Here is a 25887-nt window from a genome sequence, read left to right on the forward strand (position 1 = left end):
AATGGTTTTAGAAACTACAGGTGTCGGAGAAGTATGTGCTATGCAATCTGCTTTTTCTCTTCTCTGATTTCACCTACTTAAGCTAGAAACTTTTGATTCATCTTTTACCTTAATTTATCAAAAGGTTGTAACTACTCCTATTTTAAAGCTTTTCATCTTTCAAAAACTGTTGTTAGCTTATTTCTCTCCCCAACTTGTTTTGATCCAATGTTTTATAAAATGTGTTTATAAGAATTATTGTAGAGCCCCCAATAGTATGTAGATAAGCAGTCCAGATATTTAATGATACATTCTTACTAATTAACTTTTCCATTGGCAATGGATCACGTGATCCCACTTTGGGGTTGACTCAGAAATACTCTTCCTTCTGGACATGTTTATCATCTGGAAAACTCAATTAATGTGAAGTGACTTTCGTAGAGAAATGGAAATCGGCAAAATGGATAGGGGTCATAGAATTTGGATTCAAGGCATCTTAGAATTTATCCACTAAGCTTCCTGTTTAGGTCCTCCCCATTGGAATTTTCGCTTGGTAGTTGTACAGTGTTATCTTGGATAAACTAAATATTCTCAACGTTTTGCAACACTATATTTGGTTTTCATGTACTCTAAATCGGAGACATCCTTCTTATGGGTTGGGTTTTTCTTGTTTCCTGTAATTACATGTATCGTTTTTATCTTAATGCCATTAAGTGAGGTTGGAACTAGTGGTTCAAGAAGGCTGCTCTGTACAGTTGCTCGCTAAAGTACATCAGAATTGATAACTGGTGATGATTATCTGCTACATTGGAACAAAATTCTATAAACAAAAAGTGCTACAAAAAACAAAACAAATTTTTTTTTTAAAGTACTATAGCAAAAAATCACAACAACAACAACAACTAAAGAAATAAAATAAAATACCCAGTAGCTATCCACTTACATATACCAGCTGTTTTGCTTTCTCTTTTTGTCTACAAACACATGAGTACTTTTTCAAAAGGCCATGCTGTAAAACATAAAAAAAAAAAAGGGTTATGGCTTCTTTAGAATAATGCTAAATATTTAGAAGATCCTGGAGTACAGCTCTGGCCCTATTGTCCGGGGACACTGGCAACGGTGTAAAGGTGGGTTTAAAAAGAGGATGCCCTGGTCCACCAAGTCCAACTCCAGCTAGGTTACTAAGAGGCACAGCTGCAGAACGTGGAACCAAGAGTGGATTCCCGTTGGTGCTTCTGCCAGCTCTTAATTTGGCTCCATCTTTAACATTTCCTGGTAAAGAGTTCTGGGAAAGAACTCTGAAGCACAGGTTGTTGATTTGGTTTCAGAGGTATGTCGGGGACACTTTTTGAAGCCCCTCCAAGCCAACTCCTCATCCACTTACCGACACCACCATAAGAATCTTTATTCAGCAAGTGCTGCATTTGGTCCTTTGGAATGTCCAGGATGCTCCCCATCAACTGCAATGCTTCAGGACGTTTGCCTTTTGGTGTCTGGAGATGAGCGATAAAAAGGTTTTGCATGAGGACTTTGTCCACTTTTCCTTCTGCGCTGTTGCCCAAAGTGGACGATTTCTGTTGTGCGTGGTCCAACATTTCTTTTCGGGGCTCCTTTTGTTTTTTCAGTTCTTCCATCTGTTCTTCCTCGAGATCTAAGTCTTCTCTCGGTCTGGAAGCAGAATCCAACAGAGCATTCGCTTGATCCAAACGTTCCCGCAGTGATGCTACTTCTCCTTCTAGCTTTTCGGCCTTGTTCTTCCATTCAGCTATTGACTGTTTTTCTTTGGCTAATTCGGCAGAATGCAGAGCTTTCTCTTCTTCTTGGAAGTGCTCTAGAACCCTTTTCAGGCTACTTGATGACAGGGCACACTGTACTTCTTGGTCCCGTAAGTGTTGAACCTCGTTTTCTCTTAGGATTTTTACTTTGGTCTCTTGAAAAATATCAGAATTCAATGTTTGAGCATCTCCTCTCTCACCAGGCAACTGGGCTTTTAGTTCTTCAATAGTTTTCTGCAAGTTCTTAATTTCCTCCTCTAAAATTAACTGGCTATACGCAGCATTCATCTGCTCATATTGGTACTTAAATTCATCCATTTCCTCCTCCTGCTCCTGTAAAGACTGAAGTAGTTGCATTTTACGCTGGTTTTGATTTTCAGTTATATTCAGATGGTCTTGAATTTCATCTTCCAGATGATTTTTGACTATATTCAGTTGAGATACCTCCAATTCTAGTTCTGTGATAGCATCAAGAGCTTCAGGCTCAGCCACTGGTACAGCTTGATTGTGCTGTTCCCGAAGTATTTCCAGTTCTACTCGCAGATAGTTGTTTTCTGCTTTCACGTAGGTAAGACTTCTGTCCTTTCTTTCAAGGGATTGCCTTAAAGTTTCATTTTCTCTTAAGGCCTGAGAACACTTATCTAAATCCTTTTGTAGTTGTGAACTTTTTTCTTCGAGTTTTTCAATAAAAACTTCTTTCTCATTTATGACTTGTGTCAATCGCTCCTCTTCTTCTATGTAAGATGCCAAAATTTCCTCAGTTTCTTTTTCATCAGCAGTCATTTGCTCAATATTCTTTTTGAGTCCTGCTATTTCAAAGTCCTTCTCTTGATTGAGTTGAAGTGCACATTCGTGTTTCAGCTTTAAGTAAGAGGTCTTCAAATTGTGTGCATTGGAGAGTTCCTCAATAGTCTGCCTGTGATTATTTGCTTCTTCCAACAGTCTTTTTTCTGCCTGGTGCAGTTTGGCTTCAGTCTCTTCTTTGTCTCTTTGGAGAGTCTCCGTGATAGTGTCTCTTTCTTGAGAGATCTGATTGTAAGCAGCAATAGATTCTTCCAACTTACGCCTTACATCGTCACGTGCTAAAATCAACATTTCATTTTCCGTCTTGAGTTCAACAGCAACTCTCGTTAAGTTTTCATTGAGCTGTTCCTCTTGAGAAAGATTTTGCCTTAGGTTGCTCACTTCAGCTTCTCGTTCTTTAAGCATGTCATCCTTCCAGTGACTGTTCGAGTCTTCGTTCAGAGAAGTTGGATACTTACTCTTAAATCCAGACAGCTCCTCTTCAAGTTGTCTAATGTGATCCTTAAGCCCCAGGTTTTCCTGCTGGAGGTTTAAACTATTTTTTTGTGACTGATTTAGCTGATCTACTAAATCTTCCACTTTACCTTCAAGCTTCTGCTTAGTTAAATGCAAATCACTGAGGCTCTGCGCATTCTCAGTTAACTTCTCCTTCTGCACATGCAACTCTTGGGATATGTTCATTTGCTCATCCTCAAGTTGACGAACTCTCTTTTTTCCATCATCTCGATCTTGTTCCAACTTCTTGATGACAAGGTCTCCTTCATTTTGTTGTTTGGATAGCTCATCTTGTATCAAAATCATGTGCTTTGTAGCTTCCTGATTCTGATGATCCAGTTCTTCTAACTCAGCTATCAGCATTTTCTTCTCATTGGTAGTCTGATTCAGTTCTTCCTCCTTTGCCTTCAAGTGAAGTTTTAAGTCTAGTAATTGTACATTCAAATTCACGTCTGTTGAAGCTCTGCTTTTCATGACTTGATAGTCACAGCTCAATTTTGACAGTGACATCTGAAGTTCCTCTTTTTCTTGACTCAATGATGACTTCTCTTTTTCTAAAGCTTCAACATGCATTTTAAGTTTCAGATTGTCTTCAGCAAGGCGGTTATCCTGGTTTAAACCACTTAGTCTCACGATTTCCTTCTCCGCATCAGCCAGGGCTCGTTGAAGCCTGAGCACTTCTTCCACTGCTGAATGCTGAGGAAGGGTTCTTCCCTTTTCTGCCACAGTAGAACTCTGCTCCCAAACTGAAATTTCATGCTGATGATCATCTATGTCTGGACTGTGGTTTGGTTGAAGAGTCTTGATAGTATTTAGTACTTTGCAGATTTCACTCGAGTCAGAATGGTGTGTTCCCTGAGCCTCAGCAATCTGCCTCGAGTGGCCAACTTCAGATTCCTGTTTTGCAACTTCAGTTGATAATCTGTTTGTTTCTTGTTGTGATACAATTATGTCACTAAAGTCCGTGTCATCATCACGAAAGGCTGAAGAATGACTACCGATCAGGGAACCGAACGGAGCCGGTGCGGTTGTTGTTGGCACACCACAAGCTCCCGAGCGTACTGATTGAGCAGCTGCCCGTAGTTGGAACATTTGATCTTGCAGTACAGTCTGTCCTGCTTTAAGATGGCTGACCTCTACCTCTTTCTGTTGCAGTTGATCTTGGCAACTTACAGACTGATGGTTTCTTTGTAGCTCTGGCGCTTCATGCTTTTCTTCCAGGTCAGTACAATACTTTTTCGGTCTTTCATTCTCACATCTTAGTGTGGAATCAGTGGTTTCCATTTCCTTTCTCCGACAATGATGTAAAGCTGCTTCTGGGTCTCCTAAGTCATCCGGAAGCATGTCCCTGGTGAGGGTGGAGCTATGGCCGGTGAGGAAAGCCAAGCTGCTCCCCACCTGAGCCAAGAAGTGGCCCAAGCCTGAGCCCAGGCCTCCAAACCAGGCCGACATCGTGGCCACTTCAGCGAGCCATCGGACCAGCTCTGAGAAGCGCGTCCATCACCATCCACTTCTCTGCCCCAAACGTCCTCCGGCGTTGCCGGGGTCAATTATGACCCAAGCGCTCAGAATTCCTCAGAGCGCGGGGTTCCTGGGGCTCCACCAACCACCAATCATCCCTCCCTGCCTGTAAACTCAGAAGCCTGTCCTGCGCTTTGACCAGGGACCTGCAGCCAGTAGCACACTCACCCCCTGCAGGGCCTCTGCTTCTTCCCTGCACTTGCCTGTCAGCTATTGGCTCACGGGATTGGGCAGGGTTGGCTGGGAGGAGCTAGAGATCCAGGAAAGTGTCCTAGTTTGAGTCCCAAGGCAGTGTGCTGTGGAGCCAGGAAGAATCAATGTTGTAGATGAAATCCAAAGGTAGTTCACTGGACAGTTCCCTCTTGTCTGGGAGAGGTGGGCTTTTTGTCCCATTCAGTTGCATTCAGTTGACGAGGTGAGGTCTCGCTCCACATTAGAGAATGGAATCTATTTAACTAAAAGTCCCCGATTCAAAAGTAAATGTCACCCCATAACACCAGCACAGACACACCCAGAATAAAAGTTGGCCAAGCATCTGGGCATCGTAGCCCAGGCGACTTAACATATACAATTAACCATCACAAAGTCTTAATCAGTCTCAGAATTCAAATTATAATATGGATTAGATTTCACTAAAGAACCATCTTTACCCTTTCCAAAAGTAAATTTTTGCTGTTAATCTATACATTTCCGAGTTCATTTGAACGTTATTTGGTCCTTGTTAATTCTGATTGAAGTTTATTTAAGTGCTCAAAAATTCCGCTTAAATTTCACTTAAGAAAATTTGTTTTAGAGCCAATGGGTTGATGTCCACTTAACCTATTGTTGTTTATCAGTGCCAAATATAATCCAGGTTTCAAGAGTCCAGAGTGAAATAAAAAGTTGAGAAATTTTCTACTATGGAGTAACAATCCTAAATGTAATTCCCATACCTCTGAGGATCAGAAGGAGTTAAGATAAGGCCCTGCTTTCCAAGGTGTTTAAATTCCAACAAGTTAATGAGGAGGCAGTTTTGTAGAGTTGGGGACAAAGCAAGGAGATGAAGCACGTGGGCTGTAACAGACATACCCATTGGGACCAGAGCAATTTTGGAGCTAAACTGACAGAGCGCATTTATAAGACCTCTCTCACAAGCATGAGTTGAACAGTAAATGACAACATAGTGTGTAGTTCTCACCTGATGGCTGGTGCAGAGAAAGTGGCCAACAAACAGAGCCTGCTGCCACTTTGTTCCTATTTGCTTTTTGTTTTGTTTAGGATCATTTTCCTTATTACCCTTTAGAAGGGGTTTGGGTTTGCTCCCATTACTCTCTTCCCAGAGCCCATTTTCAGGAGACTCTTTTCCTTGAGCTGTTCTTTCTCTATGTCTGTTCAGGAAACAAAACCTCAAGGTGGCAGAAATAAAATTTAAAAAAAGGAAGAATTTTAGGAAAATTAATGGTTAAGTAGATCCTAAGGATTATATGAATCACCTCATAATGTCTCTTGCCTTCAAGATAGAGCAAGTAGACATAATTACTCCGATTGCTATCAGAAACTAGTGACTGCATTTGTGTCCTGGGCTAGAAAAGGAAATCTTCTTGGTCCTTCTTATTCATCTCCAAATCTGAGAGAGAAGTCAGGCCTGTGTTAGTCAGTCTCTCCTCATAAAAGACTAATATAAAAATTTAAGCCCCTTTTAGCATCTGCTGAAGTGAGAATCCACGCTGTACCCCAGCTGTGTCTACTGTTGAAGAAGGCGTCAACAATACCAAGTGTCCTTTTCTCCCTTTAGACCATTCCTCCTGTGTGTGTGTGTGTGTGTGTGTGTGTGTGTGTTTGTGTGTGTGAGAAGACTTTTTCATCACTTTGACAACATACCTGAGAAAATTAAATGAGTAAATATTTATTTTGGTTCAATTTCAGGCTCCATTGCTGTGGCCTGAAGTGAGGCAGATTACCATGGCAGAGAGCCTGGCTTCAAAACAGAGCTTCTCAACTCATGGAGATCAGGGAAATGGTGAGGGGAAGAGAGGACTGAGGAATATGATGTACCCGTCCAGGGAATCAACTCCAATGGCCTACCGTCCAACTAGGCCCTACCGCCCCCACAGTTTTGACCAACTCCCAATAGTCCTGTCCAATCATGAACCCATCAGTGGATTGATCCACAGATGAGGTTAGAGCTCAGGATTCGATTCACCTTTCTGTAGAGTCCGTTCTGAATGCTGGTAGGTTGGGGTCCAAGCTTTCAACACATGACCTTTGGGCAACATTCCAGATCCAAATTATAGCAGGGTGCCTCCTTCTCTTTAGGTGTTCTGTGTTTGTTTATTGTTTTCAATCACAAATAATGATCCTTTTTCAGTGTAAGACCTATCACATTTGGCTTGAATCTGGTTCCAGTGGTGGTTGCTCCTCCTGCTGAAAGGCATTTCTGATCACTCAGATTCAGTCTTCTGGCATGGTTCGCTCTGACCACAGCTGTTTGTCATTTTATATTTCTATTATGAGAGAGAAACCTACCTACTGTATTCGAAACTGACCATCCAAATGAAAGCATTTCTCTTCTTCCAAAGAGAATGTTTGGAATGTTCCTGGAAGCTATGGGGGATATGGAGGGAAAACCCCGGCTCATTCGCGAGCACATGTGACAAAAAGCATCCAATAATCATAAGGGTATCCTTATACATATATTCAGTGCCCCAAAAGCACAAGGTATTGTGATAGATACTGTGAACAACATAAAGCTGTGTTATATACATTTCCTGCTGTGAAGTGCAATTGAATACAGTCAATCAGTGGAGAAGATGTTCCTTAGAGTGATCCTTGAATTATAATACGAGGTCAGCCATTGACGACTGTGGTGGTGAGGATCTCATATGGGGCAAAAGACTGAGTAAGAAAGAATAAGCCAGAAGTAGAGAGCCCTTAATAATGTGGCTTTGTTAAAACACCGTTGAAGGTTAAAATAATGAAAGCTTTTTGAGTCTATAAACATAGGGTGATAAATTCTATGCAAGACATTAAGTTTGTACTTCTTTTAATACCTCATAATTCATTCAAACATTTTCTTATAGATTTCAGTAGAATTTTTAAATCTCTTCAATGTGGGCCTCGTCTCTTCTTGTCTCTTTTTTTAAATTTTTATTGGTTGCTCAAAACATTACAATGATCTTGACATATCATATTTCATACATTTGATTCAAGTGGGGTATGAATTCTTACTTTTACCACGTGTACAGTTTGCAGGATCACATTGGTTATACGTCCAAGTTGATACATACTGCCATACTAGTGTCTGTTATGTTCTGCTGCCTTTTCTATTCCCTCCCTATCCCCCCTTCTGTCCCCTCCCCTCCCATAATCTCTCTCTACCCCAGCTACTGTAATTCATTTCTCTCCTTTTTTCCCCTTTCCCCTCACATCGTCTTATATGTAATTTTGTATAACAATGAGGGTATCCTTCCATTTCCATGAAATTCCCCTTCTCTCTCCCATTCCCTCCCACCTCTTGTCCCTTCCAATTGGTAATCTTCTTTTCATGCTCTTCCAGCCTGCTCTGTTTTGAGTCCCCCTCCTTATATGAAAGAAGACATTCAGCATTTCTTTTCTAGGGATTGGCTAACTTCACTTAGCATAATCTCCTCTAATGCCATCCATTTCCCTGCAAATGCCGTGGTTTTGTTATTTTTTAGTGCTGAGTAATATTCCACCGTGTACAAATGCCACATTTTTTTAATCCATTCATCTGTTGACTGGCATCTAGGTTGGTTCCACATTCTAGCTATTGTGAATTGTGCTGCTATGAGCCTTGATGTAGCTGTATCCCTATAGTATGCTCTTTTTAGGTCTTTGGGAATAGTCCGAGAAGGGGAATAGCTGGGTCGAATGGTGGTTCCATTCCCAGCTTTCCCAGGAATCTCCATAATGCTTTCCAAATTGGCTGCACCAATTTGCAGTCGCACCAGCAATGTACAAGTGTACCTTTTCCCCCACATCCTTGCCAGCACTTGTTGTTGTTTGACTTCCTAATGGCTGCCATTCTTACTGGACTGATTTGGTGTCTTAGAGTGGTTTGAATTTGCATTTCTCTGATTGCTAGAGAGGGTGGGCATTTTTTCCGTGTATTTTTTGATTAATTGTATATCCTTCTCTGAGAAGTGTCTGTTCAGGTCCTTGGCCCATTTGTTGATTGGGTTGTTTGTTTTCTTAATGTTTAATTTTTGAGTTGTTTGTATACTCTGGATATTAGGGCTCGGCACATTTGTATTTTTAAGAATTGGCATAATCAATGAAATGTTCCGCACACGTTTGTAGGAAGATTAACATAACACTCCAGTGACAATACAGTAGTAGAAGGATTGATTTGGACTGACAAGTTGTTCAGTGAATGATATATTACCCATAAATTTGAATTCTCATTATCATAAGGAAGCAAGGTGAAAATAAGAATTTAAGAGAGTGTTGGGGATGTGGCTCAAGTAGTAGCTCCTTCACCTAGCATGCGTGAGGCATGGGGCTTGATCCTCAGCACTACCTAAAAAAATAAATAAAATAAAGATGTTGTGTCCACTAAAGGCTAAATAATCAATATTTTTAAAATAGAATGTAAAATAGTCCATAAATGTTATATACAAACTGTGAAAGTAGATTCTTCAACAGATTAATTGTCTACCTCGAACTAGAATCAGTTGCCTACTGATTTGCCTGGATGATGTTCTCAATTCTGGTTTTTTTTTTTTTTTTTTTTTTTTCATTCCACTGGGCAAACATCTGCAGGGCTTTCTTGATGGCAACATAGTGATTACTGAGCTCTACCCTATTAGAAATACAACTAGTTTTCAACTCATGAAAGTCTATAAAAGCCACTTTTTTAGAAGTCTCTAAACTTTGGAACTATTCAATGATACTCTATTTTTGCCAGCAATACACAATATATATATTTTTTAATGTAAAGGGCAAGGTATTGAACAGACACTTCACAGAAGAAGCAATACAATCAATAAATACATGAAAAAAATGTTCAACTTCACTAGTAATGAGAGAAATGCAAATCAAAACTACTCTAAGATTTCATCTCACTTCAATCAGAATGGCAATCATCAAGAATATCAGCAATAATAAATGTTGGCGAGGATGTGGGGGTAAAAGGTACACGTATACATTGCTGGTGGCACTGCAAATTGATGCAGCCAGTCTGAAAAGCAGTATGAAAATTCCTCGGAAAACTGGGATCGGAAGCATCCTTTGACCCAGCTATCCCACTCATTGGTTTATAACTAGAGGACTTAAAATCAGTATACTAAAAATTCATTAAACTTCATTTAAATTAATACAATTTAACAAAGTGAATTTAAATAACATTTAATATAGATTAAGTCATTTAATATTAAGTATATAATAAAAATATTAATAAAATTAATTTTAATAAAAATCCTCTTAGTGGTTTTAGAAACTACAGGTATCAGAGAAATATTAGCTATATATTCTACTTTTGTCTGTTGTCTCATTTTGCCTAACTTAAGCTAGAAACTTTTGTTTATCTTTTATCTTAATTTACCAAGATAAAAATGGGAAGACAAAACACCCAGTAGCTACACACATCAGCTTTTCCTTTGTTTTTTCTAAATTTTGCCTTAACATTGACATTATTTTATCCAGTATCCAGGTATTATGTTTTTATGTTAAAAGCATATGCCGTTTGATTTCAATCTCTTTTCAAATACATATATCTAAATCCCTGTTGCTTCTGTCATACTCACCAGATGACTATTATAGTATTTTAATTTAATCCCATCTTGATTTTTGCTTTAATCTAACAATTATTTGGAATTGTTTCTATGGCCCTAATTTCATTGTATATGGAATTTTTTTTTTTTTTTTTTTTTTTGAGGAGTCAAAATTCTTCTAATTTTAGATGCACAAGGAATTGCAGCGTGTGTGATAACACCTTTACGGAATTGGCTGGCGTTTTCATTGTGGTCTAGGGCGTGGTAAATTTTGGTGGCTGTAGCCTGTGTGTTTGAACATGATATGTAGTTTTGTGTGCATGGTACAACTTCTTGGTATAGCTACTCAGTCAGGCTTCTTAAGTGCATTACACAGCTCTTCTCTATCCCCTCCCTGCTTGTTGGTGGTTCCTTGTTTGGGTTCTGAGAGAGGGATGTTCAGTTTATGCCTTTTAATCTGCAGGGTTTCCCATGTTTTTGCTCTATATACCCCACGCTGTGGTACCCCAGATAACTATCTTATTGTTGTCCTGTGCTCTGTGATCCCTGGTATGTAATACTGAAAGCATGAAGCAGCCTGTTACCTCTCAGCTTCTGGAAGTGAACTGTTTTCTTGCACGTTCTATATTTGCTTTTGTCTTTTCAACTTGATCTACTCTTTCATAATCTATTTTTGTGTTCAGTCCTTGAAATTCTCATTCTTATTTTGGATCACTGAGCATTTCAAATGTCCTCTTCTAATTTCTATGAGGATTTGGTGGTAGAAGGAGAAAGAGAGGTGAAACATGCTCATTTTCAGCCTTTAAGATTGAACTTCAAATCTTAGTGTAGTTTTGATTTTCACTTCTCTAAGTGCTAGTGATGATGAGCATATTTGCATCTATTTGTTGATTAATTTTATATCATCTGGGGAGAAGTGTCTGTTCAGGTCTGTGGCCCATTTATTGAATGGGTCATTTTATTTATTTGTTTGTTTGTTTGTTTGTTTGTGTGTGTGTGTGCGTGTGTGTGTGTGTGTGTGTGTGTATTTAGATTTGTGAGTTCTTTCTATACCCTAGAGATTAGTGCTCTATCTGATGTGTGATGGGGCAAAACTTTTCTCCCAAGATGTAGGATCTCTATTCACCTCCCAGATTGTTTGTTTTGTGGAGAAGAAACTTTTTTAGTTTGCATCTATCTCATTTATTGATACTGGATTTTAATTCTTGTGCTATAGGAGTCTTATTAAGGAATTTTGGGACTAATCCCATATGATTGGAATTAGGGCCTACTTTTTCTTCTGTTACATGCAAGGTCTCTGGTTTTATTCCTAGGTCCTTGAATCATTTGAGTGGAGTTTTGTGCATGGTGAGAGATAGGGGTTTAATTGCACCTCCCTCCAGTTAGAATGTCAGCGATTTTTGAAAATGGCAGCTATTATGAAGACAACAACAATAAGTGTTGGTGAGGATTTCAGGAAACATGTACACTCCTACACTGTCGGTGGGACTGTAGATTGGTGCAGCCAATATGGAAAGCAGTTTGGAGATTCCCTGGAAATTTGGGAGTAGAACCACCATTTGACCTAGCTATCCCTCTTTTTGGTCTATACCCAAAGGACTTAACAACTGCAAACTACAGGGACACAGCCACATCAATGTTTATAGCAGCAAAATTCACATTAGCTAAATTGTGGAAACAACTTAGTAGATGAATGCATAAAAAATGTGGCATTTATACACAATTAATATTACTCAGATACTTACCCTCTCGCTCAGTCCAGGAGACGCTAGCGACCTTCACTACCTCTGTCAGAGCCTGGTTGGGACAGCTGGTGCCTCGGAGAGGACAGGCTGATCCTGCCTGCCTCCCATGTACCCTTTGTCACAGGGAGCGACATTAATGTGAGACCAAATAAAATCCAGTCATAGACATTAATAGAATATCTCAAAAAAGTATTTAATAAAAAGGCTAGCAAATACAGGGTCTTTAATGAAACTTTAATAAAATTTATGAGACAAGGAAACTGAAAGCACAATATTTTCTTAGGAACTTTTCTGTTTGGTGTTATTCTTTACAATATAGAAGCTTTTCCTAAGAATGCAGGGAGTATGAAATTTCTAAGGCTATCTTGCTGTTTTCTCCATTAAACCCCTTGTCTTAAAAAAAAAAAAAAATCTTGAATCTATATTAATCTTTGTGATTTTCTGAGTACCTGTATAACATATTTTTCTCAAGAATGCAGTGAGGTCGCCGTTTCCAAGAGCTCTTAAATTCAGAAATATAAGAAGTGAGTTTCCAGGCATTGAAACCCAAAGGCTCACCTAGACACGATGGAGTGAGCAGAATATATAAAAATCTCTCATGACAAATCTGAACTCTGCTTTTCCCAACCATGTGAAGTCTACTGGAATCAGATTCCAAGTAATTTGGCAAGTGGAAGCCAAATATATAGTTTGATATTCTTCTCGGGAGTAAGCCGTGTGATGTTACAGGAAGGCAGATTTTAGTGCTGCATTTCTGATTGTATCCCCCCAAAAGTTGTTCCATGCATATCATGCAAGAATGTAACCTCCAAAAAATGAATAAATAAAAAAGAGGAAATTTGACGTAAGAAGGCTGGATAATATTTGCATGTTCGTGTGTTTTTACCACACATCATACCTTCTTATTTCTTCCTTGCTCTGATTTGAAGCATATGCTTTCATTTTTCATTTTGGCTTACTATGTTATCACTTAATAATAATTCAGTAAATTTACTTAGAACAAGAAAGTCACGTAATGACTCATGTCTTAGAGATGCTTTCAAATAAAAGTAATTGTGCATTTTGTACCATAGAGTATTCCCAGTGTTTCCTAGAATTGTTGCAACTGACGCTGGAAGCTTTGAAATAGAGCAGGAGGCATAAGGGCTGTGGCTTGTGACCCTTCCCAAAGTATGTAAGATTGATAGACATTGAATGCAGATAAAGAACTATGCATCATTGAATTTTTTCCTGTCACTAAAATGCTAGTAGAGCTCAAGGAATTGTGAGTCTCTTTGTCTACAGTACAGGAAAAATAAGAAATTTAAAGACTTGAGTTCCATACAATTTCTGATAACATACCTTAGGTTCTCAGCTTAAAAACACAAAAAGAGAAATGTCATCATTTTCCATAGCATTTGGAAACTTTTCATAGGTTGGAAACTTTACTATCAGAGCTCATCAGTTCTCAGACATTTATATGTTTTGAATACTTGGCCAATGTGACTCTGGGATGCGTCCTCCAGTTGTTGTTTCAGTGATTTTGTTCATGCCTAACAACTGGTGGCGTCTTAATTTTGGTCAAATAATGTAAATGTTAAGGTGAAATTTAGAAATAAGAAAGGAAAAGCTGATATGTGTGTAGCTACTAGGTGTTTTTCTTCCTTTTTTTTTTTTTTTATTTTTGTAAAGTAAAACAAAAGATAAACCAAAAGGTTCTAGCTTAAGTTAGGTAAAATCAAAGAGGAGAAAAAAAGAAGATAATATTGCTAATACTTCACTGCCACCTGTAATTTCCAAAACAACTAAGAGCATTTTTATTAAAATTAACTTTATTGACATTTATATTAAGTTATATAGTCGATATTAAATAATTCAATCTATATTATGTTAAATTTACTTTGTTAAATTGTATTAATTTAAATAAAATTTAATGAATTTTTAAATATAAATCATAGTATAATTTAATATAAATGGAATTTATATTAAATTATCAATAAATTTAATATTTATTGATAATTTAATATAAACAATATCAATTAATAAAATAAATTTAGATCAAACCATAGTATTAATAAAAGAAATTTAAATAATACTACTAATAAGATTAATTTAAATTAGATTAATTTATATTAAATGATAGTATAATTTGTATTTCAAAATATATTAAATTTTGTTTAAATTAATTTTAATAAAAAGGTTCTGAATGGTTTTAGAAACTACAGGTGTCGGAGAAGTATGTGCTATGCAATCTGCTTTTTCTCTTCTCTGATTTCACCTACTTAAGCTAGAAACTTTTGATTCATCTTTTACCTTAATTTATCAAAAGGTTGTAACTACTCCTATTTTAAAGCTTTTCATCTTTCAAAAACTGTTGTTAGCTTATTTCTCTCCCCAACTTGTTTTGATCCAATGTTTTATAAAATGTGTTTATAAGAATTATTGTAGAGCCCCCAATAGTATGTAGATAAGCAGTCCAGATATTTAATGATACATTCTTACTAATTAACTTTTCCATTGGCAATGGATCACGTGATCCCACTTTGGGGTTGACTCAGAAATACTCTTCCTTCTGGACATGTTTATCATCTGGAAAACTCAATTAATGTGAAGTGACTTTCGTAGAGAAATGGAAATCGGCAAAATGGATAGGGGTCATAGAATTTGGATTCAAGGCATCTTAGAATTTATCCACTAAGCTTCCTGTTTAGGTCCTCCCCATTGGAATTTTCGCTTGGTAGTTGTACAGTGTTATCTTGGATAAACTAAATATTCTCAACGTTTTGCAACACTATATTTGGTTTTCATGTACTCTAAATCGGAGACATCCTTCTTATGGGTTGGGTTTTTCTTGTTTCCTGTAATTACATGTATCGTTTTTATCTTAATGCCATTAAGTGAGGTTGGAACTAGTGGTTCAAGAAGGCTGCTCTGTACAGTTGCTCGCTAAAGTACATCAGAATTGATAACTGGTGATGATTATCTGCTACATTGGAACAAAATTCTATAAACAAAAAGTGCTACAAAAAACAAAACAAATTTTTTTTTTAAAGTACTATAGCAAAAAATCACAACAACAACAACAACTAAAGAAATAAAATAAAATACCCAGTAGCTATCCACTTACATATACCAGCTGTTTTGCTTTCTCTTTTTGTCTACAAACACATGAGTACTTTTTCAAAAGGCCATGCTGTAAAACATAAAAAAAAAAAAGGGTTATGGCTTCTTTAGAATAATGCTAAATATTTAGAAGATCCTGGAGTACAGCTCTGGCCCTATTGTCCGGGGACACTGGCAACGGTGTAAAGGTGGGTTTAAAAAGAGGATGCCCTGGTCCACCAAGTCCAACTCCAGCTAGGTTACTAAGAGGCACAGCTGCAGAACGTGGAACCAAGAGTGGATTCCCGTTGGTGCTTCTGCCAGCTCTTAATTTGGCTCCATCTTTAACATTTCCTGGTAAAGAGTTCTGGGAAAGAACTCTGAAGCACAGGTTGTTGATTTGGTTTCAGAGGTATGTCGGGGACACTTTTTGAAGCCCCTCCAAGCCAACTCCTCATCCACTTACCGACACCACCATAAGAATCTTTATTCAGCAAGTGCTGCATTTGGTCCTTTGGAATGTCCAGGATGCTCCCCATCAACTGCAATGCTTCAGGACGTTTGCCTTTTGGTGTCTGGAGATGAGCGATAAAAAGGTTTTGCATGAGGACTTTGTCCACTTTTCCTTCTGCGCTGTTGCCCAAAGTGGACGATTTCTGTTGTGCGTGGTCCAACATTTCTTTTCGGGGCTCCTTTTGTTTTTTCAGTTCTTCCATCTGTTCTTCCTCGAGATCTAAGTCTTCTCTCGGTCTGGAAGCAGAATCCAACAGAGCATTCGCTTGATCCAAACGTTCCCGCAGTGATGCTACTTCTCCTTCTAGCTTTTCGGCCTTGTTCTTCCATTCAGCTATTGACTGTTTTTCTTTGGCTAATTCGGCAGAATGCAGAGCTTTCTCTTCTTCTTGGAAGTGCTCTAGAACCCTTTTCAGGCTACTTGATGACAGGGCACACTGTACTTCTTGGTCCCGTAAGTGTTGAACCTCGTTTTCTCTTAGGATTTTTACTTTGGTCTCTTGAAAAATATCAGAATTCAATGTTTGAGCATCTCCTCTCTCACCAGGCAACTGGGCTTTTAGTTCTTCAATAGTTTTCTGCAAGTTCTTAATTTCCTCCTCTAAAATTAACTGGCTATACGCAGCATTCATCTGCTCATATTGGTACTTAAATTCATCCATTTCCTCCTCCTGCTCCTGTAAAGACTGAAGTAGTTGCATTTTACGCTGGTTTTGATTTTCAGTTATATTCAGATGGTCTTGAATTTCATCTTCCAGATGATTTTTGACTATATTCAGTTGAGATACCTCCAATTCTAGTTCTGTGATAGCATCAAGAGCTTCAGGCTCAGCCACTGGTACAGCTTGATTGTGCTGTTCCCGAAGTATTTCCAGTTCTACTCGCAGATAGTTGTTTTCTGCTTTCACGTAGGTAAGACTTCTGTCCTTTCTTTCAACGGATTGCCTTAAAGTTTCATTTTCTCTTAAGGCCTGAGAACACTTATCTAAATCCTTTTGTAGTTGTGAACTTTTTTCTTCGAGTTTTTCAATAAAAACTTCTTTCTCATTTATGACTTGTGTCAATCGCTCCTCTTCTTCTATGTAAGATGCCAAAATTTCCTCAGTTTCTTTTTCATCAGCAGTCATTTGCTCAATATTCTTTTTGAGTCCTGCTATTTCAAAGTCCTTCTCTTGATTGAGTTGAAGTGCACATTCGTGTTTCAGCTTTAAGTAAGAGGTCTTCAAATTGTGTGCATTGGAGAGTTCCTCAATAGTCTGCCTGTGATTATTTGCTTCTTCCAACAGTCTTTTTTCTGCCTGGTGCAGTTTGGCTTCAGTCTCTTCTTTGTCTCTTTGGAGAGTCTCCGTGATAGTGTCTCTTTCTTGAGAGATCTGATTGTAAGCAGCAATAGATTCTTCCAACTTACGCCTTACATCGTCACGTGCTAAAATCAACATTTCATTTTCCGTCTTGAGTTCAACAGCAACTCTCGTTAAGTTTTCATTGAGCTGTTCCTCTTGAGAAAGATTTTGCCTTAGGTTGCTCACTTCAGCTTCTCGTTCTTTAAGCATGTCATCCTTCCAGTGACTGTTCGAGTCTTCGTTCAGAGAAGTTGGATACTTACTCTTAAATCCAGACAGCTCCTCTTCAAGTTGTCTAATGTGATCCTTAAGCCCCAGGTTTTCCTGCTGGAGGTTTAAACTATTTTTTTGTGACTGATTTAGCTGATCTACTAAATCTTCCACTTTACCTTCAAGCTTCTGCTTAGTTAAATGCAAATCACTGAGGCTCTGCGCATTCTCAGTTAACTTCTCCTTCTGCACATGCAACTCTTGGGATATGTTCATTTGCTCATCCTCAAGTTGACGAACTCTCTTTTTTCCATCATCTCGATCTTGTTCCAACTTCTTGATGACAAGGTCTCCTTCATTTTGTTGTTTGGATAGCTCATCTTGTATCAAAATCATGTGCTTTGTAGCTTCCTGATTCTGATGATCCAGTTCTTCTAACTCAGCTATCAGCATTTTCTTCTCATTGGTAGTCTGATTCAGTTCTTCCTCCTTTGCCTTCAAGTGAAGTTTTAAGTCTAGTAATTGTACATTCAAATTCACGTCTGTTGAAGCTCTGCTTTTCATGACTTGATAGTCACAGCTCAATTTTGACAGTGACATCTGAAGTTCCTCTTTTTCTTGACTCAATGATGACTTCTCTTTTTCTAAAGCTTCAACATGCATTTTAAGTTTCAGATTGTCTTCAGCAAGGCGGTTATCCTGGTTTAAACCACTTAGTCTCACGATTTCCTTCTCCGCATCAGCCAGGGCTCGTTGAAGCCTGAGCACTTCTTCCACTGCTGAATGCTGAGGAAGGGTTCTTCCCTTTTCTGCCACAGTAGAACTCTGCTCCCAAACTGAAATTTCATGCTGATGATCATCTATGTCTGGACTGTGGTTTGGTTGAAGAGTCTTGATAGTATTTAGTACTTTGCAGATTTCACTCGAGTCAGAATGGTGTGTTCCCTGAGCCTCAGCAATCTGCCTCGAGTGGCCAACTTCAGATTCCTGTTTTGCAACTTCAGTTGATAATCTGTTTGTTTCTTGTTGTGATACAATTATGTCACTAAAGTCCGTGTCATCATCACGAAAGGCTGAAGAATGACTACCGATCAGGGAACCGAACGGAGCCGGTGCGGTTGTTGTTGGCACACCACAAGCTCCCGAGCGTACTGATTGAGCAGCTGCCCGTAGTTGGAACATTTGATCTTGCAGTACAGTCTGTCCTGCTTTAAGATGGCTGACCTCTACCTCTTTCTGTTGCAGTTGATCTTGGCAACTTACAGACTGATGGTTTCTTTGTAGCTCTGGCGCTTCATGCTTTTCTTCCAGGTCAGTACAATACTTTTTCGGTCTTTCATTCTCACATCTTAGTGTGGAATCAGTGGTTTCCATTTCCTTTCTCCGACAATGATGTAAAGCTGCTTCTGGGTCTCCTAAGTCATCCGGAAGCATGTCCCTGGTGAGGGTGGAGCTATGGCCGGTGAGGAAAGCCAAGCTGCTCCCCACCTGAGCCAAGAAGTGGCCCAAGCCTGAGCCCAGGCCTCCAAACCAGGCCGACATCGTGGCCACTTCAGCGAGCCATCGGACCAGCTCTGAGAAGCGCGTCCATCACCATCCACTTCTCTGCCCCAAACGTCCTCCGGCGTTGCCGGGGTCAATTATGACCCAAGCGCTCAGAATTCCTCAGAGCGCGGGGTTCCTGGGGCTCCACCAACCACCAATCATCCCTCCCTGCCTGTAAACTCAGAAGCCTGTCCTGCGCTTTGACCAGGGACCTGCAGCCAGTAGCACACTCACCCCCTGCAGGGCCTCTGCTTCTTCCCTGCACTTGCCTGTCAGCTATTGGCTCACGGGATTGGGCAGGGGTGGCTGGGAGGAGCTAGAGATCCAGGAAAGTGTCCTAGTTTGAGTCCCAAGGCAGGACTTCCTGTGGAGCCAGGAAGAATCAATGTTGTAGATGAAATCCAAAGGTAGTTCACTGGACAGTTCCCTCTTGTCTGGGAGAGGTGGGCTTTTTGTCCCATTCAGTTGCATTCAGTTGACGAGGTGAGGTCTCGCTCCACATTAGAGAATGGAATCTATTTAACTAAAAGTCCCCGATTCAAAAGTAAATGTCACCCCATAACACCAGCACAGACACACCCAGAATAAAAGTTGGCCAAGCATCTGGGCATCGTAGCCCAGGCGACTTAACATATACAATTAACCATCACAAAGTCTTAATCAGTCTCAGAATTCAAATTATAATATGGATTAGATTTCACTAAAGAACCATCTTTACCCTTTCCAAAAGTAAATTTTTGCTGTTAATCTATACATTTCCGAGTTCATTTGAACGTTATTTGGTCCTTGTTAATTCTGATTGAAGTTTATTTAAGTGCTCAAAAATTCCGCTTAAATTTCACTTAAGAAAATTTGTTTTAGAGCCAATGGGTTGATGTCCACTTAACCTATTGTTGTTTATCAGTGCCAAATATAATCCAGGTTTCAAGAGTCCAGAGTGAAATAAAAAGTTGAGAAATTTTCTACTATGGAGTAACAATCCTAAATGTAATTCCCATACCTCTGAGGATCAGAAGGAGTTAAGATAAGGCCCTGCTTTCCAAGGTGTTTAAATTCCAACAAGTTAATGAGGAGGCAGTTTTGTAGAGTTGGGGACAAAGCAAGGAGATGAAGCACGTGGGCTGTAACAGACATACCCATTGGGACCAGAGCAATTTTGGAGCTAAACTGACAGAGCGCATTTATAAGACCTCTCTCACAAGCATGAGTTGAACAGTAAATGACAACATAGTGTGTAGTTCTCACCTGATGGCTGGTGCAGAGAAAGTGGCCAACAAACAGAGCCTGCTGCCACTTTGTTCCTATTTGCTTTTTGTTTTGTTTAGGATCATTTTCCTTATTACCCTTTAGAAGGGGTTTGGGTTTGCTCCCATTACTCTCTTCCCAGAGCCCATTTTCAGGAGACTCTTTTCCTTGAGCTGTTCTTTCTCTATGTCTGTTCAGGAAACAAAACCTCAAGGTGGCAGAAATAAAATTTAAAAAAAGGAAGAATTTTAGGAAAATTAATGGTTAAGTAGATCCTAAGGATTATATGAATCACCTCATAATGTCTCTTGCCTTCAAGATAGAGCAAGTAGACATAATTACTCCGATTGCTATCAGAAACTAGTGACTGCATTTGTGTCCTGGGCTAGAAAAGGAAATCTTCTTGGTCCTTCTTATTCATCTCCAAATCTGAGAGAGAAGTCAGGCCTGTGTTAGTCAGTCTCTCCTCATAAAAGACTAATATAAAAATTTAAGCCCCTTTTAGCATCTGCTGAAGTGAGAATCCACGCTGTACCCCAGCTGTGTCTACTGTTGAAGAAGGCGTCAACAATACCAAGTGTCCTTTTCTCCCTTTAGACCATTCCTCCTGTGTGTGTGTGTGTGTGTGTGTGTGTGTGTGTGTGTGTGTTTGTGTGTGTGAGAAGACTTTTTCATCACTTTGACAACATACCTGAGAAAATTAAATGAGTAAATATTTATTTTGGTTCAATTTCAGGCTCCATTGCTGTGGCCTGAAGTGAGGCAGATTACCATGGCAGAGAGCCTGGCTTCAAAACAGAGCTTCTCAACTCATGGAGATCAGGGAAATGGTGAGGGGAAGAGAGGACTGAGGAATATGATGTACCCGTCCAGGGAATCAACTCCAATGGCCTACCGTCCAACTAGGCCCTACCGCCCCCACAGTTTTGACCAACTCCCAATAGTCCTGTCCAATCATGAACCCATCAGTGGATTGATCCACAGATGAGGTTAGAGCTCAGGATTCGATTCACCTTTCTGTAGAGTCCGTTCTGAATGCTGGTAGGTTGGGGTCCAAGCTTTCAACACATGACCTTTGGGCAACATTCCAGATCCAAATTATAGCAGGGTGCCTCCTTCTCTTTAGGTGTTCTGTGTTTGTTTATTGTTTTCAATCACAAATAATGATCCTTTTTCAGTGTAAGACCTATCACATTTGGCTTGAATCTGGTTCCAGTGGTGGTTGCTCCTCCTGCTGAAAGGCATTTCTGATCACTCAGATTCAGTCTTCTGGCATGGTTCGCTCTGACCACAGCTGTTTGTCATTTTATATTTCTATTATGAGAGAGAAACCTACCTACTGTATTCGAAACTGACCATCCAAATGAAAGCATTTCTCTTCTTCCAAAGAGAATGTTTGGAATGTTCCTGGAAGCTATGGGGGATATGGAGGGAAAACCCCGGCTCATTCGCGAGCACATGTGACAAAAAGCATCCAATAATCATAAGGGTATCCTTATACATATATTCAGTGCCCCAAAAGCACAAGGTATTGTGATAGATACTGTGAACAACATAAAGCTGTGTTATATACATTTCCTGCTGTGAAGTGCAATTGAATACAGTCAATCAGTGGAGAAGATGTTCCTTAGAGTGATCCTTGAATTATAATACGAGGTCAGCCATTGACGACTGTGGTGGTGAGGATCTCATATGGGGCAAAAGACTGAGTAAGAAAGAATAAGCCAGAAGTAGAGAGCCCTTAATAATGTGGCTTTGTTAAAACACCGTTGAAGGTTAAAATAATGAAAGCTTTTTGAGTCTATAAACATAGGGTGATAAATTCTATGCAAGACATTAAGTTTGTACTTCTTTTAATACCTCATAATTCATTCAAACATTTTCTTATAGATTTCAGTAGAATTTTTAAATCTCTTCAATGTGGGCCTCGTCTCTTCTTGTCTCTTTTTTTAAATTTTTATTGGTTGCTCAAAACATTACAATGATCTTGACATATCATATTTCATACATTTGATTCAAGTGGGGTATGAATTCTTACTTTTACCACGTGTACAGTTTGCAGGATCACATTGGTTATACGTCCAAGTTGATACATACTGCCATACTAGTGTCTGTTATGTTCTGCTGCCTTTTCTATTCCCTCCCTATCCCCCCTTCTGTCCCCTCCCCTCCCATAATCTCTCTCTACCCCAGCTACTGTAATTCATTTCTCTCCTTTTTTCCCCTTTCCCCTCACATCGTCTTATATGTAATTTTGTATAACAATGAGGGTATCCTTCCATTTCCATGAAATTCCCCTTCTCTCTCCCATTCCCTCCCACCTCTTGTCCCTTCCAATTGGTAATCTTCTTTTCATGCTCTTCCAGCCTGCTCTGTTTTGAGTCCCCCTCCTTATATGAAAGAAGACATTCAGCATTTCTTTTCTAGGGATTGGCTAACTTCACTTAGCATAATCTCCTCTAATGCCATCCATTTCCCTGCAAATGCCGTGGTTTTGTTATTTTTTAGTGCTGAGTAATATTCCACCGTGTACAAATGCCACATTTTTTTAATCCATTCATCTGTTGACTGGCATCTAGGTTGGTTCCACATTCTAGCTATTGTGAATTGTGCTGCTATGAGCCTTGATGTAGCTGTATCCCTATAGTATGCTCTTTTTAGGTCTTTGGGAATAGTCCGAGAAGGGGAATAGCTGGGTCGAATGGTGGTTCCATTCCCAGCTTTCCCAGGAATCTCCATAATGCTTTCCAAATTGGCTGCACCAATTTGCAGTCGCACCAGCAATGTACAAGTGTACCTTTTCCCCCACATCCTTGCCAGCACTTGTTGTTGTTTGACTTCCTAATGGCTGCCATTCTTACTGGACTGATTTGGTGTCTTAGAGTGGTTTGAATTTGCATTTCTCTGATTGCTAGAGAGGGTGGGCATTTTTTCCGTGTATTTTTTGATTAATTGTATATCCTTCTCTGAGAAGTGTCTGTTCAGGTCCTTGGCCCATTTGTTGATTGGGTTGTTTGTTTTCTTAATGTTTAATTTTTGAGTTGTTTGTATACTCTGGATATTAGGGCTCGGCACATTTGTATTTTTAAGAATTGGCATAATCAATGAAATGTTCCGCACACGTTTGTAGGAAGATTAACATAACACTCCAGTGACAATACAGTAGTAGAAGGATTGATTTGGACTGACAAGTTGTTCAGTGAATGATATATTACCCATAAATTTGAATTCTCATTATCATAAGGAAGCAAGGTGAAAATAAGAATTTAAGAGAGTGTTGGGGATGTGGCTCAAGTAGTAGCTCCTTCACCTAGCATGCGTGAGGCATGGGGCTTGATCCTCAGCACTACCTAAAAAAATAAATAAAATAAAGATGTTGTGTCCACTAAAGGCTAAATAATCAATATTTTTAAAATAGAATGTAAAATAGTCCATAAATGTTATATACAAACTGTGAAAGTAGATTCTTCAACAGATTAATTGTCTACCTCGAACTAGAATCAGTTGCCTACTGATTTGCCTGGATGATGTTCTCAATTCTGGTTTTTTTTTTTTTTTTTTTTTTTCATTCCACTGGGCAAACATCTGCAGGGCTTTCTTGATGGCAACATAGTGATTACTGAGCTCTACCCTATTAGAAATACAACTAGTTTTCAACTCATGAAAGTCTATAAAAGCCACTTTTTTAGAAGTCTCTAAACTTTGGAACTATTCAATGATACTCTATTTTTGCCAGCAATACACAATATATATATTTTTTAATGTAAAGGGCAAGGTATTGAACAGACACTTCACAGAAGAAGCAATACAATCAATAAATACATGAAAAAAATGTTCAACTTCACTAGTAATGAGAGAAATGCAAATCAAAACTACTCTAAGATTTCATCTCACTTCAATCAGAATGGCAATCATCAAGAATATCAGCAATAATAAATGTTGGCGAGGATGTGGGGGTAAAAGGTACACGTATACATTGCTGGTGGCACTGCAAATTGATGCAGCCAGTCTGAAAAGCAGTATGAAAATTCCTCGGAAAACTGGGATCGGAAGCATCCTTTGACCCAGCTATCCCACTCATTGGTTTATAACTAGAGGACTTAAAATCAGTATACTAAAAATTCATTAAACTTCATTTAAATTAATACAATTTAACAAAGTGAATTTAAATAACATTTAATATAGATTAAGTCATTTAATATTAAGTATATAATAAAAATATTAATAAAATTAATTTTAATAAAAATCCTCTTAGTGGTTTTAGAAACTACAGGTATCAGAGAAATATTAGCTATATATTCTACTTTTGTCTGTTGTCTCATTTTGCCTAACTTAAGCTAGAAACTTTTGTTTATCTTTTATCTTAATTTACCAAGATAAAAATGGGAAGACAAAACACCCAGTAGCTACACACATCAGCTTTTCCTTTGTTTTTTCTAAATTTTGCCTTAACATTGACATTATTTTATCCAGTATCCAGGTATTATGTTTTTATGTTAAAAGCATATGCCGTTTGATTTCAATCTCTTTTCAAATACATATATCTAAATCCCTGTTGCTTCTGTCATACTCACCAGATGACTATTATAGTATTTTAATTTAATCCCATCTTGATTTTTGCTTTAATCTAACAATTATTTGGAATTGTTTCTATGGCCCTAATTTCATTGTATATGGAATTTTTTTTTTTTTTTTTTTTTTGAGGAGTCAAAATTCTTCTAATTTTAGATGCACAAGGAATTGCAGCGTGTGTGATAACACCTTTACGGAATTGGCTGGCGTTTTCATTGTGGTCTAGGGCATGGTAAATTTTGGTGGCTGTAGCCTGTGTGTTTGAACATGATATGTAGTTTTGTGTGCATGGTACAACTTCTTGGTATAGCTACTCAGTCAGGCTTCTTAAGTGCATTACACAGCTCTTCTCTATCCCCTCCCTGCTTGTTGGTGGTTCCTTGTTTGGGTTCTGAGAGAGGGATGTTCAGTTTATGCCTTTTAATCTGCAGGGTTTCCCATGTTTTTGCTCTATATACCCCACGCTGTGGTACCCCAGATAACTATCTTATTGTTGTCCTGTGCTCTGTGATCCCTGGTATGTAATACTGAAAGCATGAAGCAGCCTGTTACCTCTCAGCTTCTGGAAGTGAACTGTTTTCTTGCACGTTCTATATTTGCTTTTGTCTTTTCAACTTGATCTACTCTTTCATAATCTATTTTTGTGTTCAGTCCTTGAAATTCTCATTCTTATTTTGGATCACTGAGCATTTCAAATGTCCTCTTCTAATTTCTATGAGGATTTGGTGGTAGAAGGAGAAAGAGAGGTGAAACATGCTCATTTTCAGCCTTTAAGATTGAACTTCAAATCTTAGTGTAGTTTTGATTTTCACTTCTCTAAGTGCTAGTGATGATGAGCATATTTGCATCTATTTGTTGATTAATTTTATATCATCTGGGGAGAAGTGTCTGTTCAGGTCTGTGGCCCATTTATTGAATGGGTCATTTTATTTATTTGTTTGTTTGTTTGTTTGTTTGTGTGTGTGTGTGCGTGTGTGTGTGTGTGTGTGTGTGTATTTAGATTTGTGAGTTCTTTCTATACCCTAGAGATTAGTGCTCTATCTGATGTGTGATGGGGCAAAACTTTTCTCCCAAGATGTAGGATCTCTATTCACCTCCCAGATTGTTTGTTTTGTGGAGAAGAAACTTTTTTAGTTTGCATCTATCTCATTTATTGATACTGGATTTTAATTCTTGTGCTATAGGAGTCTTATTAAGGAATTTTGGGACTAATCCCATATGATTGGAATTAGGGCCTACTTTTTCTTCTGTTACATGCAAGGTCTCTGGTTTTATTCCTAGGTCCTTGAATCATTTGAGTGGAGTTTTGTGCATGGTGAGAGATAGGGGTTTAATTGCACCTCCCTCC

General features: G+C 38.8%; 1 protein-coding gene across 1 annotated transcript; it reads right to left on the reverse strand.

Annotated features, from left to right (window-relative positions):
• Nucleotides 1-692: 692 nt before the first annotated feature.
• On the reverse strand, nt 693-18719 carry LOC144372284 (thyroid receptor-interacting protein 11-like). Its single transcript, XM_078035644.1, is given in 6 exon segments — nt 693-1256; nt 1258-1943; nt 2826-3017; nt 3999-4537; nt 5643-5696; nt 15461-18719. Coding segments are annotated over 6 exon segments (4950 nt in total). The 3' UTR covers nt 693-1036.
• Between the last annotated feature and the right edge of the window lie 7168 nt (nt 18720-25887).

This window comes from Ictidomys tridecemlineatus (assembly GCF_052094955.1).
Source record: "Ictidomys tridecemlineatus isolate mIctTri1 chromosome 8 unlocalized genomic scaffold, mIctTri1.hap1 SUPER_8_unloc_1, whole genome shotgun sequence".
NCBI lineage: Eukaryota > Metazoa > Chordata > Mammalia > Rodentia > Sciuridae > Ictidomys > Ictidomys tridecemlineatus.